The sequence below is a fragment of the Phyllostomus hastatus genome, unplaced genomic scaffold (genome assembly GCF_019186645.2).
Source record: "Phyllostomus hastatus isolate PE091 unplaced genomic scaffold, TTU_PhHast_1.1 phas_scaffold_501, whole genome shotgun sequence".
Lineage (NCBI taxonomy): Eukaryota > Metazoa > Chordata > Mammalia > Chiroptera > Phyllostomidae > Phyllostomus > Phyllostomus hastatus.
Genome location: NW_025334033.1, coordinates 40,755,322 through 40,781,389, shown reverse-complemented (window position 1 = coordinate 40,781,389; position 26,068 = coordinate 40,755,322). Strand labels below are relative to the sequence as shown.

At 37.5% G+C, this 26,068-nt stretch overlaps 1 protein-coding gene across 4 annotated transcripts in view; it reads right to left on the bottom strand.

The window, feature by feature from the left end:
- Window positions 1-26,068, bottom strand: part of SLC38A6 (solute carrier family 38 member 6) — a 64,241-nt gene that overhangs the window by 26,440 nt on the left and 11,733 nt on the right. For all 4 annotated transcript variants that reach the window (XM_045823307.1, XM_045823306.1, XM_045823311.1 and 1 more), the window contains exons 4-6: window positions 17,213-17,265; window positions 13,816-13,855; window positions 2,881-2,959 (exon numbers count right to left, since the gene is read on the bottom strand). In XM_045823307.1, the coding sequence (XP_045679263.1) occupies window positions 2,881-2,959; window positions 13,816-13,855; window positions 17,213-17,265 (172 nt within the window). The remainder of the gene's footprint in view (window positions 1-2,880; window positions 2,960-13,815; window positions 13,856-17,212; window positions 17,266-26,068) is intronic.

The following is a 26,068-nucleotide window of genomic DNA, read 5'->3' as shown; positions in this document are numbered from 1 at the left end:
TTAATTATTTTACAGCACTAAGTTTTAATGACTAATTATTTATCTGCATTCTAACCAGTATAATTCGTCACTTACTAATTTTTTCAAAACTCTGAAATCCAAAATAAGCAAATATATATCAGATTTTAAACAATGGCCTGTTAAAAATGTGCAATTTTAAAACATCATAACAGAGGCAATGCAAATTGGCCACAGTATTTTGAAGCATATAATTTTAAAAATCCATGTGTGACAAGTAAAAACAATAATTTTCCACTAATATAAGTGAGATGGCAGCTAATTTTTATTTTTATAAATAAGGCAGAGAAAAATGTAAACGGCGATTGATTTAAAATGAAGTTATGGAAAAAGCATCACTTTTAGAGAATGAAGACCTAAGTTTTTTTTTATTGCATTTTTTCTATTACCATTAATCCTCCTGATACCGTCTTCCACCTCCAGCCGTCCCCTTCCCCCCCGCAACTGCCACACTGTTGTCCGTGTCTGTGATTCCTTTTTCTTTTTTTCTGGATCCCTGCACCCCCTCACCTCCCCAGAGCTGTCAGCCTGCTCTCCATTTATGAGTCTGTTTCTATTTGCTTATTAGTTCAGTTTGTTCATTAGATTCCACATATGAGTGAAATCATATGGTATTTGACTCTGTGTGACTGGCTTATTTCACTTAGCATCATGTTCACCAGGTCCTTCCATGGTGTTGCAAAAGGTAAAATCCTCTTCCTTTTCATGGTCAAGTACAATTTCATAGAATAAATGTACCATAGTTGTTTCATCCATTCATCTACTGATGAAGACTTGGGCTGCTTCCAATTCTTGGCAATTGTAAATAATGCTGCAATGAACATACGGGTGCTTCCATTCTTTTGAATTAATGTTTCAGGCTCCTCTTTCCATAAAAACATGTAACAATAAAAAACTGTAAACAGAAGTGACCAACAGAAGTGATCAACTATTAGGATTAACATAGTTTATACAAAGCATTCAAATGTGACTCTGATCTCCCTGGCAAGCAGAACAAATAAGAAATAATCATCTTTAATATAGTTATTAGATTTTCTTTTTATTTTTATTGAAGTATAATTGGCATACATTATGGAATTTCTTAATTCTGCACATTTACACTATGCTATTAGCTGACAAAAACATGTGTACGTATAATATTTTATTTGATCATCCCAACAACTTCCTTAAGAAGGAAATACTGGTAACATTACAGGAGGTGAAGAAACTTAAGGCTCAAAATTAAGTTCTATGGTGAAAAGAAGTTCAATTAATTTCTTGAGGTTACTGAATATGAAATGGGTAGGACATATACCTCCTCACCCTCGTATTAAAATTCTTTATTTTACCTCATATTGCCAGGAGCTCTTAGCCCTGAATTATAAAAGACATTTATCACACAGATCGTTCTGAATAATACAAGTTGTCTGCAGTATTTTTACTTCAAGTGCAAAAGTAGTTTTCACATAGCTACTTCTTTTTTAAATTTTATTATTAATTTGAAAGAGAGAGAGAGAGAGAGAGAGAGAGAGAGAGAGAGAGAGATCAGTTTGTTGTTCCATTTATTCATGCATTCATTGGTTGATTCTCAAGTACGCCCTGACTGGGAATTGAACCCACAACCTTGGTGTATTGGGACAACACTCTAACCAACTGAGCTATCTGGCCAGGGACAAACTATTTCTTATGGGAGTTATTTATCAAAATAAGAGCATAAAAAATTAAAACTAACTAGATAAAGTGGTAGATAAAACTAGGTACTTGTGAGCATCAAATGTGATAATGAATGTGGAAGACTTGTGAACTATCAAGTATGATATAAAGGCACAATAGCTTCTAATAATGAAAAATCATTAAGAACTTCTGCCTACCTTGTTTTACCACATTTTCTTGATGGCTCTTAGTTAGACCTAAAGCATACTATACTTTTTTATTAAACAATGTCACCCCAACAAATTTAATTAAAAATAAAGTACACTATACGTTCCTTATAAATATGTATTTACAGTTATCTAAGTAGAATTCTTTCATGAGAGGTGTAAGAGTTAAAAACAAAATTTTGAAAACTTGCTCTTTAATCCTAAACAAGTTCAAATATTGGAGCAAAACAACCATAGTTAAATCTAAAAGAATGACAGGTTTTTTGTTGTTGTAATTTAGAAATTATGTGAAACAACTGATGACAAAATAACTTATTCTGTCTTTTCAAGTGTATTTTTCTAAAAATTTCTTGTTTTATGTAGTGAGAGGAAAAGTATAATTTGTCTTTCCCCATAAAAGGGGTGAGTCAATAGTCTTTAGAACACAGTGTTTTTAAAACAAGGAGAAAGAGGGTATAATGTGATTCAGAGTTGTTTATAATATTGTTAAAAAACAGAAATTGAAACAATTAAGTCCGTGAAAATATTTTTTCAAACCATGCTTTATCACTGGAATCCCACACGAGCATGACTGTAACTTCTATCGGTAAGATTTACCTTTATCACTATGGCTGAAAGTGACAGCAGTGCCACCCAGCCCACCCTTTGCTCACCTTCACTGTCAGTGCTGTAGTACTCTTCCCCCCACCCCAGTCCTGCATGTCCCCAGAGACTTCTCTTTACTCTTCTCCAAGCACTGGCTCATCTCGGTCCTGCCCTGTCACACCGCCGCAGGCTGCAAGGGTGAAACCTGGTGTTTCAGCGGGTTCGGTGCACAGTGCTTTGCACACGATGGGTCATCGGCAGACATCTGCTGAGCGTCTTTTCTCCATTACTTCTCTGCCCTTGACTCATACGTAAGTGTCTTGAGGGCAGGGGCTCTGCTTGTTTTACTTCCCACTAGACTGATAAATATTTATTGAATCAATAAATAAATGGATACAATGTGAAGTATTTTTCTTACCCACTATAGTCTCCAGGCAAAAATTCTGAAATAGCAGTAGGAAGCTCTGTTTCGATAATTAAAAGATAAGATGACATAGCTGCAAAAAGAGTAAAAAGAATTCCTGTTATAATTCTGTAATGTTTAACCATTTAAGGAATAATTTATCCAGAAACACAGATGACAACATGTGGAAAATTAACTTATACTTCACTGTCCTCAAACACACACACACACACACACACACACACACACACAGGGAATGGGTATAAATAACTCTGCAGAGAAGAATAATGGTAAGTTCACTGAACATCCTTTGTTTACATTTCAAGTCCAAGGCAAATTATTTTGGTAAGAGAAAGGGTCTTCACTACAGACCATTTATAAATGAAATTTTGGTTGAAGTTTTGCAACACCTTTTATATGTTATGTCATTTCTGTCCAAGGCATTAGAGGTTAGATTAGCAACAACTGATGTAGAAACAGAAGTATAATAAATACAGCTAATAATCTCAATAACTTGTTCTTTCTTACTAGAGAGAGACCTCCCTCAGCAGTCTTGCTTCCTCTCCTGCCCTTTCTCAGCTTCCCCCAACACACACACACACACACACACACACCACAACCATGTTATGATAAAACAGAAACAAAACATATAATGAGCTACATTTTAAATTGTCTTCTAAAACAGATGACAAAAAATTTGATGGAAACTATTAAACATATTAAAAAGACAAAACTTAAAACTTTTATTCTACTTTATTAACAGAGCTCATCTGCACTATGTAATTGAAACATGAAGCTAGCATTGTTTCTCACATTTTATCTGACAGGATTGAAGAAAAATAACTAGCTTTTATAGTATTTTAATAATGATCTAATTTCTGATATAACTATAACTTTGTTTCTGATATAAAACAAATCTAAAAACCAAATCCCATAAACCTTCCAGGATATACTAGGAATGTTTATGGCTACAGAGTACAGAATTCATGTATATGTAAATACTTGAGTTTAAGCTTAAATGCTTATGTATATAGAAACCCAGATGATTTGGAGTCAGAACTTCAGTTTAACAGAGTAATAATTTCTCTTCCCCCAGAGATTAAGTATATACTGAAAAAGAGCCAACAAGAGTATGTCCATGAAGAATTAAGAGTGTACTCTGTGTGCACGTTAATTTTATTACTTTTATATATTTCAGGAAACACTTCACTTTCTCCTTGGACCTACAAAAACTAAGAATACAAGTGAATGCCAAAGTCTGAATGGCAGAAATCTGGGGGAACATTGACCAAAAGGTTCAAATAGTTTAAGATGAAGAATGTGTATTTCTCAATCAACATCTTTAAAAGTAGCTGGACTTCTGCACAAATATTACAGTTCTGTGGGACCACTTGACCCTGGAGTAAAAAGGATATATCCTAGTTTGTATATAAATTTATATGAAGATAAATAATACTTACACACACAAACATATACACTCAATATGTTTTAGTAAAATAACATGTACCTATGGCAAAGTAAAATTTAGACAGTTAAGAATCACTTCTGTGTAATGAGAATGGACATACATACACATTTTCCAGTTATGACTCTTTCTTTTCCCCAGCAGTACAGCTGTTGAAGTACAGCTTTTCCATCAGCAGAAGGATAGTGCATTTCTCCAAACTCTCTTTTACTTATGGGATATTACAATTGATTGTATGGGAAAAGGTTTTCCATATTGTTCATACTCTCATTAGGAAAAATGCTATCAATTTGGTACAGAAGGAAGGTTTGATTTCCTCCACTCAAAGATCTGAAGTCTGTTTACAATACTTTATACCAAAGAATCATCCACATATGGTGTGATGCTGAAAATCATGATCTGAATTTTCTGAAACTGGCCTAGAGCTACTTAAATATATCTTGCCAGGAAAAAAAATAAAGGGACAAAAATACCTTGAAAACAAGGAACACAGACTTCCTACACAATGTAACTTATTATCGGCCCATCAGTCTTTCTCGCTTGGATGAATCCAACACTACATGCATTTCTAAAGTTTCAGACATTCATCTCTTTCAGTAATTTTCTATTATTTCTTTTAGATCTTTACTGTAAAAAGCTTCAATGAATATGAGATCATATTTCTTTCTAATATACAATCTGTCATTCTTCCCCGAATTTCTATCAGCCCCTGGCTAATCATTTGATCACTTTATCCTCAGCTGTATCCCCAACTCTTTGGTTTTCAAGTGGGTATCCTATTTCATTAGATTCCAGTCTGAAGAATTATGTATATTTCAAGAAATGTGAACTCACCAAACAAATATTTCTCTCTCAAAAAAAATCTCAACATACAAGATATAAATATAATAAAACAGGCAAAATACTGCTTCTTTCTTAGAGAACGCTGGTGCTTGTTTTAAGAGCTACGGACCCACAAAACTCATGACAGGGCAAAAACCCCACTGACTAAGCAAGTAAAACAAAGAAAGACACTATCCTTTTCACTGTCCAATTTATTTTTTCTGAACCACAAGTAAGCCTTCATGCAAGGACTAGCACCTTAACCTATTATATATAATACAGAAGAGAAACAAAAATATACATTAAGTCAGGAAATATATCTTAATTAGATTCACATGAAAACAACAATCAGCTCAATAAAATAAACTGGAAAAGTTTTAAAGATATAACAGAAATAAGAAAGCTCATAATTCTATTGTTTTTAACCAAAGGGTCACTAGATCAGATAGCTCTGACTGTCACACCTCTTGACTCATGTCTTTTGCTAATGGCATACGGAAGTATTTAAAGGCATCTTAGAGGCAGGTCACGAGGCAAGAATTTGGAAATGATTTTTGCTGACATCAATACACAGCACCGACTCCTGACACAAGAGACACCATGTTGCACTCTTCAGTTCCAGCTGTAACAGGCTCATCCATAAGAGCCATGGTTGTAGTTAAGTGGTTCTGGCCTCCAGACCACCAAAGCCAGAATGTGTGCCGGAAGACATACCTTGATGACAGGTATTCAACCATCACGAACCATTTAGTTTCACCACATTAACTAAACAGATACTCTTTTCTCCATTTTAAACATAACTAATAGAACTTACTTAATGGAAACTGTCCTGAAAAGAACATTTAAAAATTCTGTCAACTTAATCAAAACACAAAAGTTGAAAGTACTCCTTAAAAACCATGTGGGAAAATATTAAGAAATGGCTAAAATAGGGTAAATTTTGATTAGGCAGCAGCGGGTGGTAAGGTGAATGAATGGCTGCTAATCACAAAGAGAAACAGGAGCTGGCAGCACAGAGGCCGAGGGGCGAGCTGTCAGAAATGGAGGAAAGAGGAAGAGGGCTTTCTTTGCAGGAGAAGAATGAGAACAGCAAACATTTCTGGTTTTGGAGTGCCTAGTATATGCTTGGCAGCATTCGAAATGATTTATAAGTTATTTCCTCATTCAACCTTCACCACAAACTTGTGAGGTAGATGTCATTTATTTCACAGATGAACAAATGGGGACACAAAGGGGTAACTTGCCCCGGCTAGCGATGGTGGAAAGAGCCAGTCTGGCTTGAGAAATCTGCACTATTACCTATTATGCCATGGGGAAGTGCAGGAAAAACTCCACCACAGCGAAGAAAAAGAAAAACAGTCTATCAAAAGTACCACTCCCTAAGATTATCCCCTTTTTCTTTTTCATCAGCATTTAAACAGTAAATTTCTTCTGAATGCTGAGTTTAACATTTGGGTGCAAATAAATTAAAGACTTTATATGACACAGAAGCTTTAAAACCATTTATAGCGTTCATTTCACTGTGAAATGTATTTTTAGCATAATTCATCTCATTTTTGTGAGCGGGTTTGGTGAAATGATTATTCCAAGACTCCTCAGACAAGCTGAGCAGTTTCAGGACAGGACTCTTCCTGCAGGACACTATGGCTTGGACTCTACGGCTCTGAGTCACCGTACCAAACACCACTACTGCAGTCCAGAAGGGAAAGTTTCCCACTCTCACGATGGGAGGTCCTAACACTACACTGAAATAGAAGAAAATTTAAAACAAAACCAATCCCTTTTCCCACAAGCCCTGTATCTTACGGACTATTTTTCAAATAAATAAATAAATAAATATCACATGCATATACACAAAGCCTCAATTGGAGTTTGGGCCTAAGAAATCATTAGTTTACAAAGATAATTATCCTTTTTGTTAAACACTCAAAGTATACATATGAAGATAAGATTACATACAGCTATTTTTAAAACAGAATTAGGTTTTCAACACTTGGATGAAGTTCAGCAGCTTCTTAAAGGACTAGTCAGCCAGCCCTAAACAGATGTACAATATTACGTGAGGAAATAATAACTTTGCCTTTCCATCTAAGAGAGGTTCAGTTTTACTTCCAGCATTTTTTTAGTGATGGACAGTGATTAGTTTATTATATTCAACGTGTCTTATTAACCTGGTGTTCCTACTAAATGTTCAAAATACCACTGACAGGCTACCCCATTCAAAACAGCACATGAACACAATCTCTTTTTTTAAGTATATTTTATTGATTATGCTATTACAGTTGTCCCATTTTTTCCTCCTCTTTATCTCCCTCAGTCTCTTTTTAAAAAAAAAACTTTTTAAACCCTATAAACAATGCCATTTCCCTAATTTATGCACAAATGAAAGTAAAAATGTATGGAGGGACTTCCCTCTCCATAACCCTAAAAATATATGTATATATCTTTGTTTCATCATGATCTAGACCTTAAGTTTGAATAAAAAGTGACCAGAATATTTACTATTCTGAAATTCCTATAAATAAAATTACTAAGAAATGCATTATTTTCTAAACCTTTTTAAAGTGACATGTTATCAGTAAATTTTGCCACAGGAAGTACTTATGAAAAAGATGACTTCCAAATTTCCTCTCTCTCCCCCAAGGCAGTGTGTCCTCGAGTTTCTGGACGACACTGTTCCGGCTCCACGCAGCTGCAGTTTGACTACAGATGATCTCACCAGCAGATGGCATTGTAACAGCGCACCCAACCCTGGCTTCCCAGGAGACCATACTAACTAGTACAGCTAAAAGACTTCACTAGCCTACCAAAAGAAAAAGAAAAAAGAAAAAGACCAAGTAATTTCAAAATTATCTAATATTAAATCATAAATTCGAAATAGTCCTTGACTGAAGATGATCTTATTTCTACCTGTTTATGAATGAGATTTTGTAAATATTGTTTGAATACATAAAAGGGCTGCTGAGTTCCTCTTAAAACTTTTATTCCCAAATTGAGGTATATATACATTGAGGTTTCCAGACTAGAAGAACTGGGTCAGTCTAGCTATTTCAGGAGGCTTCAGGAAGACTACCAATGTTTGGGGTTTTCCTTCTACAATATGCAGCAGTAACTCAACCTCTCATCTCCTTTACAGGTTTGGGGCTTTAGAGAACTAAAGAAAGAACATGCTGCCCATAGCAGCCCTTCATGTTTTTAAGCACAAAATAAGAATTTAACATACTCCTAGGAGCCACTTACCTTTCCACATTTTGAGTTGGGAACGATATGGACCAGAAATAACATCAATTAAGTCCACTTTTATCAAATATGTGTGACAGTTCATGGTTAATAGGACTTTCTCTAGCTTGACTACAGATGAATTTGGGTTTACTGTTTGATTTCCAGGGATACTTTAGCCCACTGGGTGGTCTATCTCAGGAGTTTAAATGAACTGAAACCACATAACTACTTACCTTGGTTTTTAAGAAAAGAATTTCATAAAGCAGCACAGACAAAGTATGTAAAAACTACCTATACTTATTTGCTGTTATAGTTCTTAATCCTTTTACTAGCAGTACCTTAAATTCAAACTCTAAGAGTTCTCTAGCCTGTAATGGCATTAAATATTAAAACTTCCAGATGCCTCTTTTCTGACCTTGTGTCCGGGTAGCAGTGACCCTGAGCGAATGCCACTCTGCTCCTGAGGAAACGGGCAGCGGTGGGGGGCGATCTCTGGCTCTGGCCGTTTATTAGTGTTGGGAAGAGATCAGAAACTGCTTTTCAGTAGTATTGAGTATTATTCTACTATATGGCTCTCCATTTTCCAAAGGCAAAGGTTCCCATAGCCTTAAAATAAAAGCACTACATTTAGTGAGTCACATCTTTTTTTCTATCATAAAGTTTAGAGATTATTCAAAGACAGATTTTTTTTCCAATCAATTTGTTCAAGCACATTGGTGCCCAGTAACAAATAGTTGGTGCCTGGTTGATCTTTGGGAAATGAGATTTTCTGGGACATTCTGAAAGTAGATTCTTCCTTAAAGAAACTATAGGTTCACCTGTACTCATATATTCTGTGGTCGTCTCTCTCCAGTTAACTCTTTTCCTCCTAAATGAGTACCATGCCAGGTTGCTGGCTTCTCCTTCTTTCCCTCCATCCCTTGTTCCTTCCTTAAAATATTTTTTTTCAAATCCTAATATGAGGATGTATTTACTGATTTTAGAGAGGGGAGAGAGGGAGGGGGAGAGAGAGAGAGGAACATTGATATGAGAAACATCGATTGGTTGCCTCCCATACACACCTGACCAAGAATCGAACCCACAACCCAGGCATGTACCCTGATCGGAAGATGAATCCACTACCCTTTGGTATACAGGACAACACTCCAACCATCTGAACCACCTGGCCTGGGCTCTTAATTATTTCCTTTCTTCCTATAATAAACAGTACTTACTAAATGCCTACTATGTGCTAGATACTAAGGACCTAAGTGAATGAGCAAGTTGCTTAGATTTATGGAGTATGGAGATATAGGGGATAAACTGGGTCTTCACTGAAAGATCCATGTAACAATTATTGATCAAGAGCAATTCACAGTGTTTTGCTGGTAAAGGCCTCTCTGCAACTTTTTTCTCACAGATTCATCAGGGGCGTAGACTCCCAAGAAAACTGAGAAATCTTTAAATGCTACAAAAAATAAAAAAGCCAGGAAGGATTAATCTAAAATGTAATTACCCAACAACCTGAAAACAGTTGATTTCAAAATACCTTATTTTCTATTTTACATAAGATCTAATTTTTACCAGTACTTTCAACCTTGTAATTTTTATTTAATTCTAAACCACAAATCATTCTGTGGACTTTCCAGTTCCTTTCTATCATTTTTATATAATAGTATATAAAATTGTCTCTTTGAGGCAAAATCTTAGGCTTTTAAGCAGAACTTTTTTTAACTGTGTCATTCACTCAACAAATATTATTTATTGAATTCCTCTACCAGAAACTGGGTCAAGTCATGAAAACACATAATCCCTGTCCCCAAGGAGTTTTTTAAATCCTTGACATTTAATCTTTTCACACATTTAGTATATTATAGCAGAGAGAATAAAGGGTTTAGAAGTAGAGTGCGGTTTGAGTCCTGCCTTGCTTAAGGGGTAAAGGTGAGCAAGTTACTTATTCCCTCTGAGCGCTGAGCTCTTGCTCTGTAAAATGAGGATAATATCATCTACCTTGAAGAGTTGTTGTAGGTATAACCAAAGTGACTAGTGGAATGCTTGACCTAGATAGAATACATGATATTATTTTTCGGTTCTAAACAATCAAGGATCGAATGTAATTTTAGGACTGCATAAATGTAACTACTCCTTAACTAAGGGCAAGGAGCTCTATATCTGGCCATTTGAAGGCAACTGCAAGACTGATGTAGCCCCTGGTGAAAATGAGTTTAACACCCATTTTCAAGCATAGTTGCTAATTTATTAAAGATACCTACAGCCCTGGCTGTGTGGCTCAGTGGATTGAGTATGGGATTGTGAACCAAAGGGTTATTGGTTCAATTCCCAATCAGGGCACATGCCTGGGTTGTGGGCTAGGTCCCCAGTTGGAGGTATGCCGGGGCAACCATACATTGATGTTTCTCTCCCTCTTACTCTCTTCCTCTCCCTCTCTCTAAAAATAAATAAACAAACTATTTTTAAAAAGATGCTACAAAAACACGTTCCTGTAATAGAAATATTTTAATGCTCTGAAAGAATTAATATGCCTCCCAAAGTACCAAGTTAGAATTTGAATTTTGGAATAAGAAGGAATCTTATGGTCCCTGCCTCCCATCCTACCCCAACGATTTAACACAGAGGAGACTGCGGCCAAGAAAGTAAGGGAGCAATTTTCCCAAGACCCATGGGAACCCAATGGCAGAGACTGGAGTAGAGAGAATTCAAGGTATCTGGCTTCCAAAGCAGTGTTCTGTTCACAAGAGTAAGTTCCCAGTTCTTGTGAAACAAGGGAATGATTTACATATACCTGGCCAGGACAAAAAGCTCTGAAATATGTTTCCATTATTACGTAGTAGACTGTCAATAAATAAACTTTTAACCAATGTAAAGAAAATTATGGGGACATTCTTCTAAAAACTAAGTAAGCATTACCTGCTTTTCTAAGTTTGAGGGGCATTAAAAATTGCTGTGACTGCTTCAAAGTCACTTTTTAAAAAAAAAAAAAGGTGCAAAACCAAGCAAGAAAATCAACAAAGTTAGAGTTGGGAGAAACAATGACTTATCTGCCACCTAAGGCAGGAATCCTTTCTAGAACATTCTGACATTTGACCAACCAGCTCTGCCTGAATGTCTTCAGGGACAAGGAGCATTTTCAAAGGAGGCAGGTCAGCACCGCTATTATACAGCTCAGTCACAAAGGTATTCTAACTGAACCCACGCTGGCCTCACTGCGGGCCCAGGCCCGCCCAGAGTGCGGAGCCAGCTCCGGCCTCTGAAACAACACTGAACTAGAAGTGTGTGTGTGGGTGTGGGTGTATGGGGGTGTGTGTTGTATTTCACGTTCAGCTTTTCATATATTTAAAACTAGCAATTAGTCTAGCAGTCCCCTTTTCTCTTCTTGATAGATGATATAACTAGAACACTTAAAAGTACTTGGAGACATCTCATACAAATCATATTCAGGTCCATTCAGTTCAACAAAGGTTTATCAAGTCTCGGGTATGGTGCCAGGTTCTGGGATTACAAAGAGAAAAGCTCCTTGGAGGAGTTTACAGCATTGTGGGGGAGAAAAGCATATACAAAGAAAACTTTCATCTAGTGGCAGCAAGAGCTAAAATAGAGTCAAGTTCAAGAACAGTTACACACAAGGTGAGGGAACAAGGAAGGGATCAGAGTGAAGAACCCAGGAACACAGCAGCGAGCACCGAGCCTGGGTCACAAATTTGGGTCCAAAGTCCTGGGTTGTAAATTTCTACACAAAATGCTAAACAACAGCTCGACCTACTCTAAGCAAAATGTGATGGCGCTTAGTGGTCACATGGAGAAGATAATAAGGGATTGAAAACAGCAAAATACACATTCATATTAGAGACAAGTGCATGGCTAAGCAGTACATATTCGCTAAAATAAAATAAATTATTCCAAAGAAGATCTTAAAATCAATGACATTAGGTAGATTTCTAAAGGAAGAGACTAGTTTTACTGAGTCCTAGTAGAATGTAAGTGCTGTTTGTTAGACGGAAATTATTTTTATGACATCCAAGAAAGCATTCCTCTCCTTCAATAAATAACATGTTTCCATGAAAATTGCAAGAATTAAAACACAAATGTTCAGGATTTCCACAACAATGGCAACTACAATTTAATAGTTGGAATGTTAACTTTTTCCTTGACCAGGAAACCCATTAAAGATAGAATTTGGTTGAATAATACTCAAAGTAAAATAGTTCAGATGTGACTATCAGAGCTGAACTTTATAAAAGCGGTCACCTGTAAGTCACTTTGAACTGTTACATGGAAGAAGGAAGAGTAAAATTCCTCTGGCTACGCAATCTTGTGTAAGCCCCAAAGTGCATGTCAACCTTCTCTGTGTATATTCCTTTAAACCAGCGATTTTCAACTGTTCTCATCTCACGGCACATATAAACTAATGACTAAAATTCTTCAGCATACCAAAAAATGTATTTTTTTGCCAAGCTGACAAAAATAGGTCTAGTTTTGACTAATTCACACTGGACAGCTATTGTTGTATTGACTGCTGTCATTTTATTTGACAATCTAAGGGAAAAGAGGTCAGTGCCCCTGAGGAAATAGGAAGGTAGTGCATGTTTCTTTTTCATTTCAATGTATTTTCTCCATTACTATTTATCCCCCATACCTTCTTCTACCTCCACCCTCACCCCCTCGCCCAATCACCACACTGTTGTTCATTTCCATGAGTTCTTCCTCTTTTGTTTTTAGCCTATCCCTCCACCTCCCTACACCCCCGTCCAGGCCTGTCATCACCTCTCTACCTATGAGTCCGTCTCTATTTTGATTATTAGTTCAGTTTGTTCATTAGATTCCACATATGAGTGAAATCAGATGGTACTTGCCCTTCTCTGACTGGCTTATTTCACTTATAATTAACACTAATTTTTGTCTCATTATGGTTCTTGATATTGAGCTCATTCTTTAAATGGGAGCGAGATAACAGATAAATATGAGAATGTTTCCATCTGGTTCATTTTCTAAACCACTTGATCATTTTAAATTTCTTTGCTACAAGAGGACATTGCTTGTCTGCACCTGATTGTCGCAGCTCATGGAACACCGTTCCCACCAAGCAACATCCACCAATGGGGTGATTAGGATACAAGTAGATGGAAAATATATTTTAGAATCACGTGGAGAGTTTCTCTAAACAGTACCTCACCACTTCCACAACTGCAGAAGCAAATGCTGCAGACTTAATGGCAAGAGTGAAATCAGGGGGTTACCTTGGGACTGATTTTGAAGCTATTGTCCAGATGGGCTGCTAAAAAAAATCTACAAAAAAGAAAGAGTAAGGAGGACACAGGGCTTCTGAAGACACCTATGTCTACAAAGGTTCAGGTCCCAGCCAGCCCTGTGGTGGGGCAAGAAACCAAAAGAAGAAGTTGTTTCCATCACACCTATGCACAAGCAGTGCGCTTTCCATTGCTTACCTCCAACATTCTGAATGATTATGGTCCCTGCCACCACCACCTACAAAAGAACAAATGTATTTAGAGGATGAAAAGGGAATTAATATAAAAGGATCAGTATTTTACTAAAATCCAATAATTATTACTAAAAAAACAGATGCAGAAATTGAGAGAAGAGAAATTGGGAAGAATAAATTTTGCCAGCCATTTGTAATATATAAAACATATAATCATCGCATAAAAAGCTTTTTTTAATAGTTCCATGGTTACTATAAAAACTACTTTTGAAAGTTTTCTTGGCAGTCATTTTTAAATAGTTAGAAAGTGTTAAAAAGCTAGTAATCAGTGGTTATCAAAATACCAAAAAATTGAAATTGAATCTATCTAGTTTCACTCTCCCATTTTCACTGGGTTGACACATGGTGTTAGTAGGTATACTGAGACAGCCTGAGTCATGCCGGGCCGGTGCTATGCTCCCTAACAGGAAATGATAGTCCTCTGAGTGTACCAGGTTGGCACACACCAAGGCCTTCAACATCCCTGTCCCAGGGAATCATAACCTACAGCAGAAAACGTTAGAGCTCATATATTCTCAAATCTGAAAATTTAGCAAAGTTTCCAACTCAGTAATACTCGTACGAAGTGGGCTGAGCATAAGGCAGTAGGAGGTTGTAACATCAGCCAGCGGTAGAGAACTGGCGGACTCCTCCCTTTCAAAATGAGGCAGCTGCTGCTCAGCTCTGGTCAGTTGCTGGCATGTGAGAATATGGATCAAATGCAGCTAGAACCTCTGATTTTTGAAAGAAAGTCAGAAATTGAATTCTTTCAAAATTCCATAACTCTTAGTTGGCAAAAAGATTCAGTATCTTTTAGATTAAAATTGAAAATAAAAAGGATTTGAACTAAACAAAATATGCTTGAGGACCAAGTTCAGCCTGCAGGCTGCTAGCTTGTGATCTTTGATGAGGTTCCTGGGAAACTGAAGAGAGCATTCTATCCATCCTTGGTAATCAGATGTACTCAGAGGAAATAAACACCCTGCTAGCACTGGGGCCGACTCCAGTCTCGGTGGGTCTGCACGCCCAGTGTACATCTGGAGCTGACTAGCTGTCTACGATCATTCAGTCCTGCATGGACTGGAATCAGATCACCCTTCAGACCCACCTGCACGACAGTCCCATCAGTGGGGCTGTGGAGTCTGCAGAGGACTAATGACAAGGAATTTTGGAGAGATGTCTTGAAGGTGTGGGTAATTGCCATTATAACATTTTCCAGAGGGGGTAAAAAAACACCGCATGTCAACCCACTTGAAATTAGTTCCCAGACCTGCCTCATATGGCTTAGTGGATTGAGTACCAGACCATGAACCAAAGGGTTATGGGTCCCATTCCTGGTCAGGGCACACGCCTGGGTTGTGGGCCTGGTCCCCAGTGTGGAGTTGTAGAAGTCAACCAATTGATGTTTCTCTCCCTTTCTTTCTCCCTCCTTTCCCCTCCTTCCCCTCTCTCTAAAAACAAGTAAATAAAATCTTTAAAAATAATAAAATAAAAATGAGTTTCAAAATTCATTTATCTGTGAAAAGACAGTTTTGATCTTTTATATACGATCATTTGTATGCAATTGATGCTTCTTGTCAGTTACACATGAAAAATGGATTTCCTTTCTACTAATATATTGCAAAAAGCAATAATATCAACTTACTGATGATTATTTTTCCATTTTTGGGGCTGAAATTAAGCATTTAAGATCTAGAAAGTCTCTCTATGTATCTATCTGGCTTCAGTGCCTACCACAATGCATGAATATGGTACTTGCTCAATAAATATTTGTTTAGTGAGTAAATAAATCAATTTATAGCCAACTTTTAAAAAATCTCCCTGAAGAAGTTCAAAAAACATTTCAAAAATATTTCTTTAGTTCTCAGAACAATGTTACCCTATCAAATATCATATCTGGAAAGAAAGAAATAGGAAACTTTCAACCCAATTGTGGAAATGAAGAGGAAATACTTAAATAGCAAACAACTCCTTATTTAGAGCAGCGTCTACCGTGTACTAGCCTACTCACTACCAGGTACATACATTAAAATGATAATGCCACTATTCTAGAGTTTTAGGAAAGAGGACTCTCAACAAGCTGTGCTCCTCTTTTAGACCCTGCTGCTACACAAGGAATTCCGGAAATGATAATGTCAGATCACAGTGATGGCACTTAAAGTCACGTCATAGAACAGGTTACATTAATTGGAAAGTGTTCTCATGTAAATAACACTTTCTTCTTCCTTGGCTGAACCCAGTGCAGGAAACTGTCCATGACGCTACCAAACACTCTGATCTTTAGGAAAGAGAAATCGTTACCAGGGATATTAACGAATCCTTTACCTTGAAGTAACTATTCTCCATTTTGCTCAAGTTTCAGATTATTAAGAAAAGGTCCAAACCAGGAGGCTACATAGTATAATTAAAATACTCCCTTCTGTACTTTAACAACTAAATTAATCTGAATATAAATACAGATTCTTTCCCTATTACATATCGTTTTCCTTCCAGACTTAACTTCTTAGAAATTTGTTTAACCATCTACAAATACAGTATCCTTTTAGATTAAAAACAAAATAAACAAGCAAAAAAATAACAGATTTACAAATAAATAGGGCTGCTTAGAACCAACATGAAGATAGGTTTCAGAAGTATGACAGCCCTTCAGAAACTAATAATAAAAAAGTACTATTGCACTAACAATATTTAACTCCTGATTACCTGTGGAAGAAGGCAGTGTTTCCTTTACCTTTTAAATTAGTTTAGTATGCCTATCACAGATCAATGCCCAACAAATACTGCTATTATTTCTCTATTCTGAGGAGGAAATACACATTTGGAGTCTAGAGTCCTTTAGGTAATTGTGGACAAACAGCCCCCTCCATTACCCTGGGCTTTAATTTCCTCACCTATAAATGAGGGGAGAGCTACCTAACCTTTCAGCACTGTTCAGCTCTTAAATGGTATTACCTTCTAACCATGAGTTTTGTAAATAGTCATGCTATAATTTTAATTCCATGCTTCTTTATTCTCCCGTTTTTACGAGGATTTACTCAGAGAATATAATAAAAGTTAATAAGGAAAACTTAAAACAGGCCACTGTTACTATTTTAAAATTATTCAAATAATTGCTCTCCTTCATTAGGGTGAAAAATACTAAAAGAGTTAAGTGTTGAATGAGATTTATTGATGCATCCTGAGGAAGGGCATGTGGAGAGATTTCTTCTCTTCTGCTTCCTGTACCCAGCAGTCTGCCTTTGGTTTACTTTCCTTTTATTCCTCTAATTTCTTTCTCTTATATATTCATCTCTTTTAACAGGAAGCAGAAGGAAAATATGCCTCTCTGGATTTTGGACATAGCGAGGAGAAAAAAAAATTACCTTCCCAGGTAATCCAAAAGCAAAGAGTCCAAGATCTTCGTAAGATGTCACAGCTGTCAAGAGAAATTGTGATTTTTTTTTTTTTACACAGAACCATTTGTGTGACAAGTCTTAAAGGGAAGATAGTTATTCCACTACTATCTGACAGCTATTGGATGGTCACAGTAAATTTAAGGCAGAAGTAACTACTTTTGGGGAAACTTGTGAAGACTTACGGTCCACAAGGGTAGGGTCCTCTTAGAACACGCAGAGCACAGCAGATCCTGGGGCTGTCTAACCACCACCCAGGCCCATCAGTCCAAATGGAGCGACTGCGCGAGAACAGCGCCACTTCCCACTCCACAGTTCTTGCTGACTACACTGTTTAAATGTCTGTTTTTTGCTGGTAGGTTTCCAAAAACTGCATATGTAAATCAACCTAGCTAAAGTATGAAAGTTGTATCATACTTTCAGAAACACTCACTTTTTATGTAATTATGATAGCTTCCAGCAATCTAGTATAATGACAATGTATTCAAGATAGAGGATGCACCTTTATCCCATAACTAGTGGGGCATACATTTTTTAAAATATATTTTATTGATTATGCTATTACAGTTGTCCCATTTCCCCCTTCACTCTCTTCAACGCTGCACACCCTCTCCCACCCACATTCCCCCCTTTAGTTCATGTCCATGTGTCGTAAGTTCTTCAGTTTCTACATTTCCCATACTATTCTTACCCTCCCCCCGTCTATTTTCTACCTACCATCTATGCTACTTACTCTCCATACCTTTTCCCTCTCTCTCCTCCTCCAACTTCCCTGTTACTAACCCTCCATGTGATCTCCATTTCTGTGGTTCTGGTCCTATTCTAGTTGTTTGCTTAGTTTCTTTTTGTTTTTGTTTTAGGTGTGGTTGTTAATAATTGTGTGTTTGCTGTCATTTTACTACACATATTTTTTATCTTCTTTTTCTTAGATAAGTCCCTTTAATATTTCATAAAATAAGGGGTTGGTGATGATAAACTCCTTTAATTTGACCTTATCTGAGAAGCACTTTATCTGCCTTTCCATTCTAAATGAAAGCTTTGCTGGATAGAGCAATCTTGGATGTAGGTCCTTGCCTTTCATGACTTGGAATACTTCTTTGCAGCCCCTTCTTGCCTGTAAGGTCTCTTTTGAGAAATCAGCTGACATTCTGATGGGAACTCCTTTGTAGGTGACTGTTTCCTTATCTCTTGCTGCTTCCAGGATTCTCTCCTTCATTTTCACCTTGGCTAATGTAATTCTGATGTGTCTTTCTGTGTTCCTTCTTGGGTCCAACTTCTTTGGGATGCTCTGAGCTTCCTGGACTTCCTGGAAGTCTATTTCCTTTGCCAGTTTGGGGAAGTTCTCCTTTATTATTTGTTCAAATAAGTTTTCCACTGGTTGCTCTTCCTCTTCTCCTTTTGGTACCCGTACAATTCAGATGTTGGATTGTTCAAAGATGTCCTGGAGGTTCCTAAGCCTCTCCTCATTTTTTCTTATTTCTTCATTCTTTTCTGGTTGTATGTTTTTTCCTGGTCCACTCCACTCATGTGAGACCTAGCTTTCATTCCATCATTATTGGTTCCCTGTGCATTTTTCTTCATTTCACTTAGTGTAGCCTTCATTCTTTCATCTAATTCGAGACCAAAATCAACCAGTTCTGTGAGCATCCTGATCACCAGTGCTTTGAACTGTGTATCTGATAGGTTGGCTATTTCTCAGTCGCTTAAAAAAACTGATTGTGGGCTTTAATTCTGTTTGAGCCATCTCCTGCCCCCGCCCCTTTGGTCTGGTTGTGCCTGTTACATATGAGGGGCAGAGCCTTAGGTGTTCACCAGAGTGGAGCACCCCAGTGGCTGGGGTGTGACACTGTTCATGGGGACGGGGTCTAAGAGGGAACAATGGCACTTGCTCTGCTCTCCGTCGGACCTCAGTCCCTTCCACTGCTTCCCCCGAGCAAACTGGGCCCCTTTGGTGCCAATTCCCATGTGGGTGGGCTTGTGCACCCCGTGGGACTTTCCGAGGACCTCTCCTGTGAGGCTGGGAATCTCTCCCTGAGCTTCAACCCCCCCAGGTGTTTTCAATCAGTGCCCCGAGGCTCTATTTCCCAGCACTGGGATCCTGGGTTGCACATAGTGCCTTGCTTCACAATTGCCGCCTTGCTGGGTCTGCTGGTTGCCACCCTTCGGCCGGGGTCTGTCAGCGGCTGCTTGTGGGCTCAGGGTCCGCCTGCTATGGTCTTGCGTGCCCCGGATGCCTTACACACCCGGTCCCAACACTCTCTGCTCTCCTCGCTGAGACCCTAGCCCAGCTTCCCGACTCCACCCCTCCTACTTGTCTGGATGAATGGGTCTATTTTAACTTCTTGGTTGTGCAACTTCCATTCAGATCAATTTTCTGTCAGTTCTGCTTGTTATTCTGTTTCTAAATTGTTGTTGTCTCTATCTTGGTTGTGCGAGGAGGCAGTGTGTCTACCTATGCCTCTATCTTGGCTGGAAATCTGGGGCATACATTTTTTTTTCATCATATGAGTATAAAATTACATTTTCAATTCATGTTTAAGAGGTCTGGTCACAGCAAAGATGAAAATTAAGTGGCTTATAAAAAAATAAATTCTTCCTCAGCCCATATAGCTTCATGTTCTAACTATTGACACCACTGGCAAAAATAAGAAAAGTAAGAACATTTGTATAATCCTATAGTTTGGAAAGTGCTTAACCTTATAGTCCTCAGACTACAAGGAAGCAGACGAGCAGATACTAAGGCTCAGTATAGCAACGCACGTCTCCTATTGAGTCCAAGATATGGCTTAGCATTTCTTTAAGCAAGTTTTAATATATTGTCTCAAAGATACAAATGGGTTTTCTTTAAACTGCCAGTATAGTAACAAAAACTCTATACTTTCATAAACAAAGACTTCCAGATATGTAAAAATAAGCATTTTTAGACCTGTGTATGTTGGGAATGCAGACTGGTGCAGCCACTGTGGAAAGCAGTATGGAGTTACCTCAAAAAATTAAAAATGGAGCTGCCTTGTGACCCAGTGATTCCACTTCTGGGAATACACCTGAAGAAACCTGAAATACTAATACAAAAGAATATACGTGCCCCTATGTTCACTGCAGTTATTATCAATAGCCAAGATTTGAAATCAGCCCAAGTATCCATCAGTAGATGAGTACATAAAAAAGCTGTGGTAATGTACACAATGGACTACTAGTCGGCAATAAAAAAGAAGGAAATCTTACCCTTTCTTGCAACAGCATAGATGGACCTGGAGAGTATTATGCTAAGTGAAGTGACCCAATCAGAGAAAGATACAATTTCACTCATTTGTGGAACCTAATGAACAAAATAAACTAACAAACAAAATAGAAAGAGACTCAGGTAGGGAACAGACTGACAGCTCCCCAAGGGGAGGGGGTTGTGGGACTGGGTGAAAAAGGTAAGGGGATTAAGGAAAAAAACAACCCTCAGAGATGCAGACAACAGTGTGGTGATTACCAGGGGGGAAGAGGACTGGGGGAGGTAGAAGAGGGTAAAGCGGGGATAAATGGTGATGGAAGGAGACATGACTTGGAGTGGTGAACACACAATACAGGTGACGAATTATAGAATTGAACACCTGAAACCTATATAATCTTATTAATCAGTCACCCCAAGAAATTCAATAAAAATGGGGAAAAATCAGTGAAATGCTAAAAAGGAGTTTTAATACTCAAGAACAAAAAATTAACTTTTCTTGCCAAAATACATTTAATTTTTAAAATTTTTTTTCTCTTTTTTTATTTTAATCATTGTTCAAGTACAGTTTTCTCCCTTTTACTCCCATTCCAGCCCACCCACCCAACTCTCCCCTACATTTAAAATTTTAACTTTATGGTAAGAGTTGATCAGAAAATTTAGAACATTTTTGGATTATATAGCTATTCACATACTACTAAACACAATGGATAAGAACAATTTAGTTTTGAATTTGGGATATATAATTAGATTTTCAGTAGGAAACTTTATGTTTTAACTTAGGAAAGACTTCAATAATAATCTTACAGGGATAGATTTAAGAATACAGTTAGCCCCTGATCAACACAGGGGTTGGGGGCGCCAACCCCCAGGCAGTCAAAAATCTGTGGGTAACTTTTGACTCCCCCAAAACTTAACTAACTGCCTACTGTTGACCAGAAGCCTTACTGATAACAAAAAGTCAGTCTTTTGTATATGTATTATATACTGCATTCTTACAATAAAGCTAGAGAAAAAATATTAAGAAAATCATAAGAATACATTGTTAGTACTGTACTGAATTTATTAACATGTAAATTCATGTCATCTGTTTACAAGATGGTTTGTCAGCACCTACATCAATAATGTCTTTTATGATAAAAACCACTGTAGATGTTACATGTATTACTAACACTAGACAACAAAATGACAGGATAATGTGAAAAAGAAATTCATATGTATTTACATACATAACAATTCATGCACTGATAACAAAGAAGCAGTTATATGATCGCTCTACATAGCTTAGGGTAATGACACAATTGCTTCACAGCAGTAAGAAAATCTCCCCAAAATTCTGCAGTATATTTACTGGAAAAAAATCTGTGCAAAAGTGGACCCACACAGTTCAAAACTGAGTTGTTCAGGGGTCCACAGTATTTTAGAACATGAAATTAAAAAGCAGAATTACAAAACTAAGAACTGGACTTTTTTTCCTCCTATGGGAAATGTGGGCATTCTTTCGTTTTTAAATACACATATTCTAATAAGAATGTCATCACAAAAATTAGTAATTATTTTACTCAATAAAACTTTACTAGTTTAATATTTCTAAACACAATGGTTAACATTATATACAGGTGCGATTCCTTATATTTAACATTCTAAAGCCTTGGTATATATATTTAAACATTGTAACACTCTCTAAATGTTAGCTTCTATCTAATTTGCCATCAGGAAGGTAATTTTGTTATATATTATGTACATGTGAACCAAGTCCCCAAAGGTCTTTGATCTGTCACTATGAGGCATGAGATGAAAGAAACATCACTGTTCACTTTTAACATCCTTTTTTTATATTATAATTAAATGTGTTGGTTCCTTCTTAAGAAAAACTTTCCTTTCAAAAATTTAAAGCAAGGAGACTTCAGAGTAATACATATAGGAATACAACAAGGTCTGTCCAGAAAGTATTTAGCCATATACTATGAAAAATAGAGATATTTATTGAAGAAGATACAAGATACAAGAAACACTGTGAAAAGGACGATGCCTCAGTCCTCTTCAAAGTAGGTACCTTGGGACCTCACACATTTTTTCCAATCACCATCAGCCACACTACTGTATTTTCCTGAATCTCATTGATGGACTGAAATCTCTTCCCTTTCAAAGGTGATTTCAATTTTGGAAAAAGCTAGAAGTTGCAGGGTGCCAAATCTGGGCTTTAGTGGGGCTGAGTCACCTGGGTGATTGTATGTTTTGCCAAAAATCTCTGCACAAGACATGATGCATGAGCGGGTGCTTTGTTATGATGAAGCTGCCAATCACCAGTTTCCCATAGCCTCAGCTTTCTGAATCATCCAAATAGTTTCAGCAGAGCAGTGTTCAAGTTTAGTGTTGAATTTGATGCAGATTCATTGCTCTACTCACTCAGTCATTTTACATGCAATGGCCACACAGTACACATGCTCACTCAATGGAGTCTACCGCTGATCAGTACAGTGAAGTCATCATTGTTTACACATGCACATTCCAGTCCACTCTCCTTGGGGGCCAGGTAACATTGATGTCGCTCAAACTATTCTCATTATATTAATAATGACTAGACTTTTTCCGGATAAACCTCTTATATCAAATAACCTGCTTTTATTTCTAATTGAATTTATTTTTATTGAACTAGAGTTGATATACAATATTATATTAGTTTCAGGTATACAATACAGTGATTCAATATTTTTGTACATTACAAAATGTCTAGTACCCATCTGTCACCACATAAAGTTATTACAATATTAAGGACTATATTCCCCATGCTGTACATTACATCCCTGTGACTTGCTTATTTTATGACTGAAGTTTGCACCTCTTATTCCCCTTCACCTGCTTCACCCATCCTGCCACTCTCCTCCCCTCTGCCAACCATCAGTTTGTTCCCTGTATCTATGAGTCTATTTCTGCTTTGTTCAAATAACTTGCTTTTAAAATGACTTATTTTGCATCAGTTTCTCAGTTGGTGAGCAAGTTATCAAGATAATATTCATCAAAAAGTTTAACAAGGGTTTGTTTTATTTTTAAACAGCATAAGCAAGTATAGATTGTATATTTAGTAAACATGAAAAGCAAACAAACTTCCCATAAGCAAAAACCATATTAAAAGATTCCAAAGGAAATGGTATTTCAGTTATAGAAATTTAAATGAATTAAACTTTTATTCTTAATTTTTAATTAGAACGTAGCCTTTATTATTCCAGAAAATACAATCAAACCAACAGCATTATGAAGATGGTTGTAGCTGCAACCTCTGACAAGAGTGGCATATATTTTAGCAATCTCAAATTGCTCTCTACTGTTTTCTAGTTCTATAAAACTTATCTCTAGCCCTGGCTGGTGTGGCTCACTGGATTGAGCATTGGCCTGCAAATGGAAGGGTCATTGGTTCAATTCCCAGTCAGGGCACATGCCTGCATTGCAGGCCAGGTGCCCAGTTGGGGGCATGGGAGAGGCAACCAATTTATGTATCTCTCTCACATAGATGTTTCTCTTCCTCTCTTTAAAATAAATAAATAAAATTTATCTTTACTTCAAATTAGTAGATAAGTTAAATATTTACTTAAATTCCTCCCCTCTCTCTAAAAATAAATAAATAAAATCTTTAAAAATTTTCTAGATGCTCCCTTCACTATCTGAAAGAAATTCCTAGAGGTACTATAACCTACTGGCTGCATAATGACCCCCAAAGATATCCACATCCCCATCCCTGGAACCTGTGAATGTTAACTTATATGGGACAAAAGGACTTTGCAGGCGTGATTAAGAATATTGAGATGGGGAGATTATCCTGGTGGACTGCAAATCCAGTCCCATGTATCATGGAAGGAGATCACAGACAGGAAAGAAGGCACCAGGAGCGCAGAGGCAGAGATGTGGCCACAGGCCAAGGTGTGCTAGCAGTCCCCAGAAGCTGGGAAAGACAAGGAATGGATTCTCACTAGAGCCCCTGGAGGGAGCATGGCCCCGCTGACCCCTTGATTCTGAGCCACTGAACCTAGACTCCAGAACTGTGACTGAACAAATTTCTGTTGGTATAAGCCACCAAGTTTGTGATAATACATTACAGCAGCCATAGGAAACTAAATACTACGTACACACTACATAATGCCATCTAGTAAAATAAAGGAGAACCAAAACCAAAGTAAATGCCATTGGTTACATGACTTTCCTAAACGGTGAGCAATTTTTGACAAAGTTCCAAACAAAACAAAATATACATTTACATGGTAATTGTATGCCTTGAAAATTTGGTGTATATTCAAACAATTAACCATTGTTTTCTCAGCATCTACCAAACTGTATCTAAAACACAGATGGTATGTAATGAAAGCTGGATATGTGGGCGGTGAATGGACGGATGGATTAGAGCTACAGAGAGGCAATGTTTTAAAGGTTCCAAAATCAACGTGCAGGCAAACATTATGTATAAATTACCTCTGAAAATTTCTCATATAGTTTGTAAAATAGTGTTCAACATTTACATGATGTGCTGGACACTAAGATACCATTTCTCAATAAAGCCAAGAGCCTTTTGCTTCGTTGTTTGTTGTTGTTGTTGTTGTTGTTGTTGTTTGTTTTATTTTGGGGTTTTTTTGGTCAAGCATTGGTCTGGGTGCCATACATAGGATACGGGTTACTTCAGGGCCATGATGAATCCCACTCAGAGCTGCAAGATGCTCTCACTGTGAGAGTACATGACACGGAACTAAGAGAATGTAGGTTCATTTTCCATCTCAGTGTTCACTGTGAGCATCTGCTTATTGTTTGGAATGACAGCTGTCCAAATTATATTTTCATCTTTTTCTTCCTGTCATTACTGAGCACAGCTCAGTAGCCCCACAATTAATGAAGTGGGCTGATTACATGACCATCTTCAATGGATTGGTATTCTTGTCACATCCTTTTCCTAATGAGTAGTTCTCAGTTGAGCTTGATTTTTCTCCTCTGGGTGCATTTGGCAACATCTAGAGACATTTCTGGTTGTCACAGGACTGCTGGCAACTAGAGGATAAAGGCCAGGGATGCTGCGAAACACCCTACAATGCACAGGACAACCCTCTGCTACAAAGAATGATCCAGGCCAAAAATGTAAGCAGAGGCAAGGCTGAAAAACCCTGGGCTAGATTATGTGTGTGCTTTGTTCAAGTAGGGAGTCCTTAATGTTGTTTGCCTCCACATCAGAGTGAGTGCTTCCTTAGAAACCAAATGTGTTGCTATTGGGCTACAGGGGAGGGGGTGGGGTGCGAACCTCTGTAGGGTTGAACATTTTTAAGTTAACCTCCTATTTTATTTTTATCAAAAGTAATCTATGGTCACACAGACGTGTGCATGAGTGTGTACATGTGTGCGCACTTGTGCCGGAGTACTTAGAGCACTTTCCCATCCATTCTTCCCGACTTCTAGTATCATTTCCCAGAACTGGCAACATTGAAGAGTTTTTGCTTTGTAATTCTTTTGGCATTACCTTCCTAAGACTGAAGAATATTCTTCTGCTTTTATTTATTGATTTAAGAGATTATCTGTTGCCCTGACAGGTGCGGCTCGGATGGTTGGGCGTAGTCTTGCAAAGCGAAAGG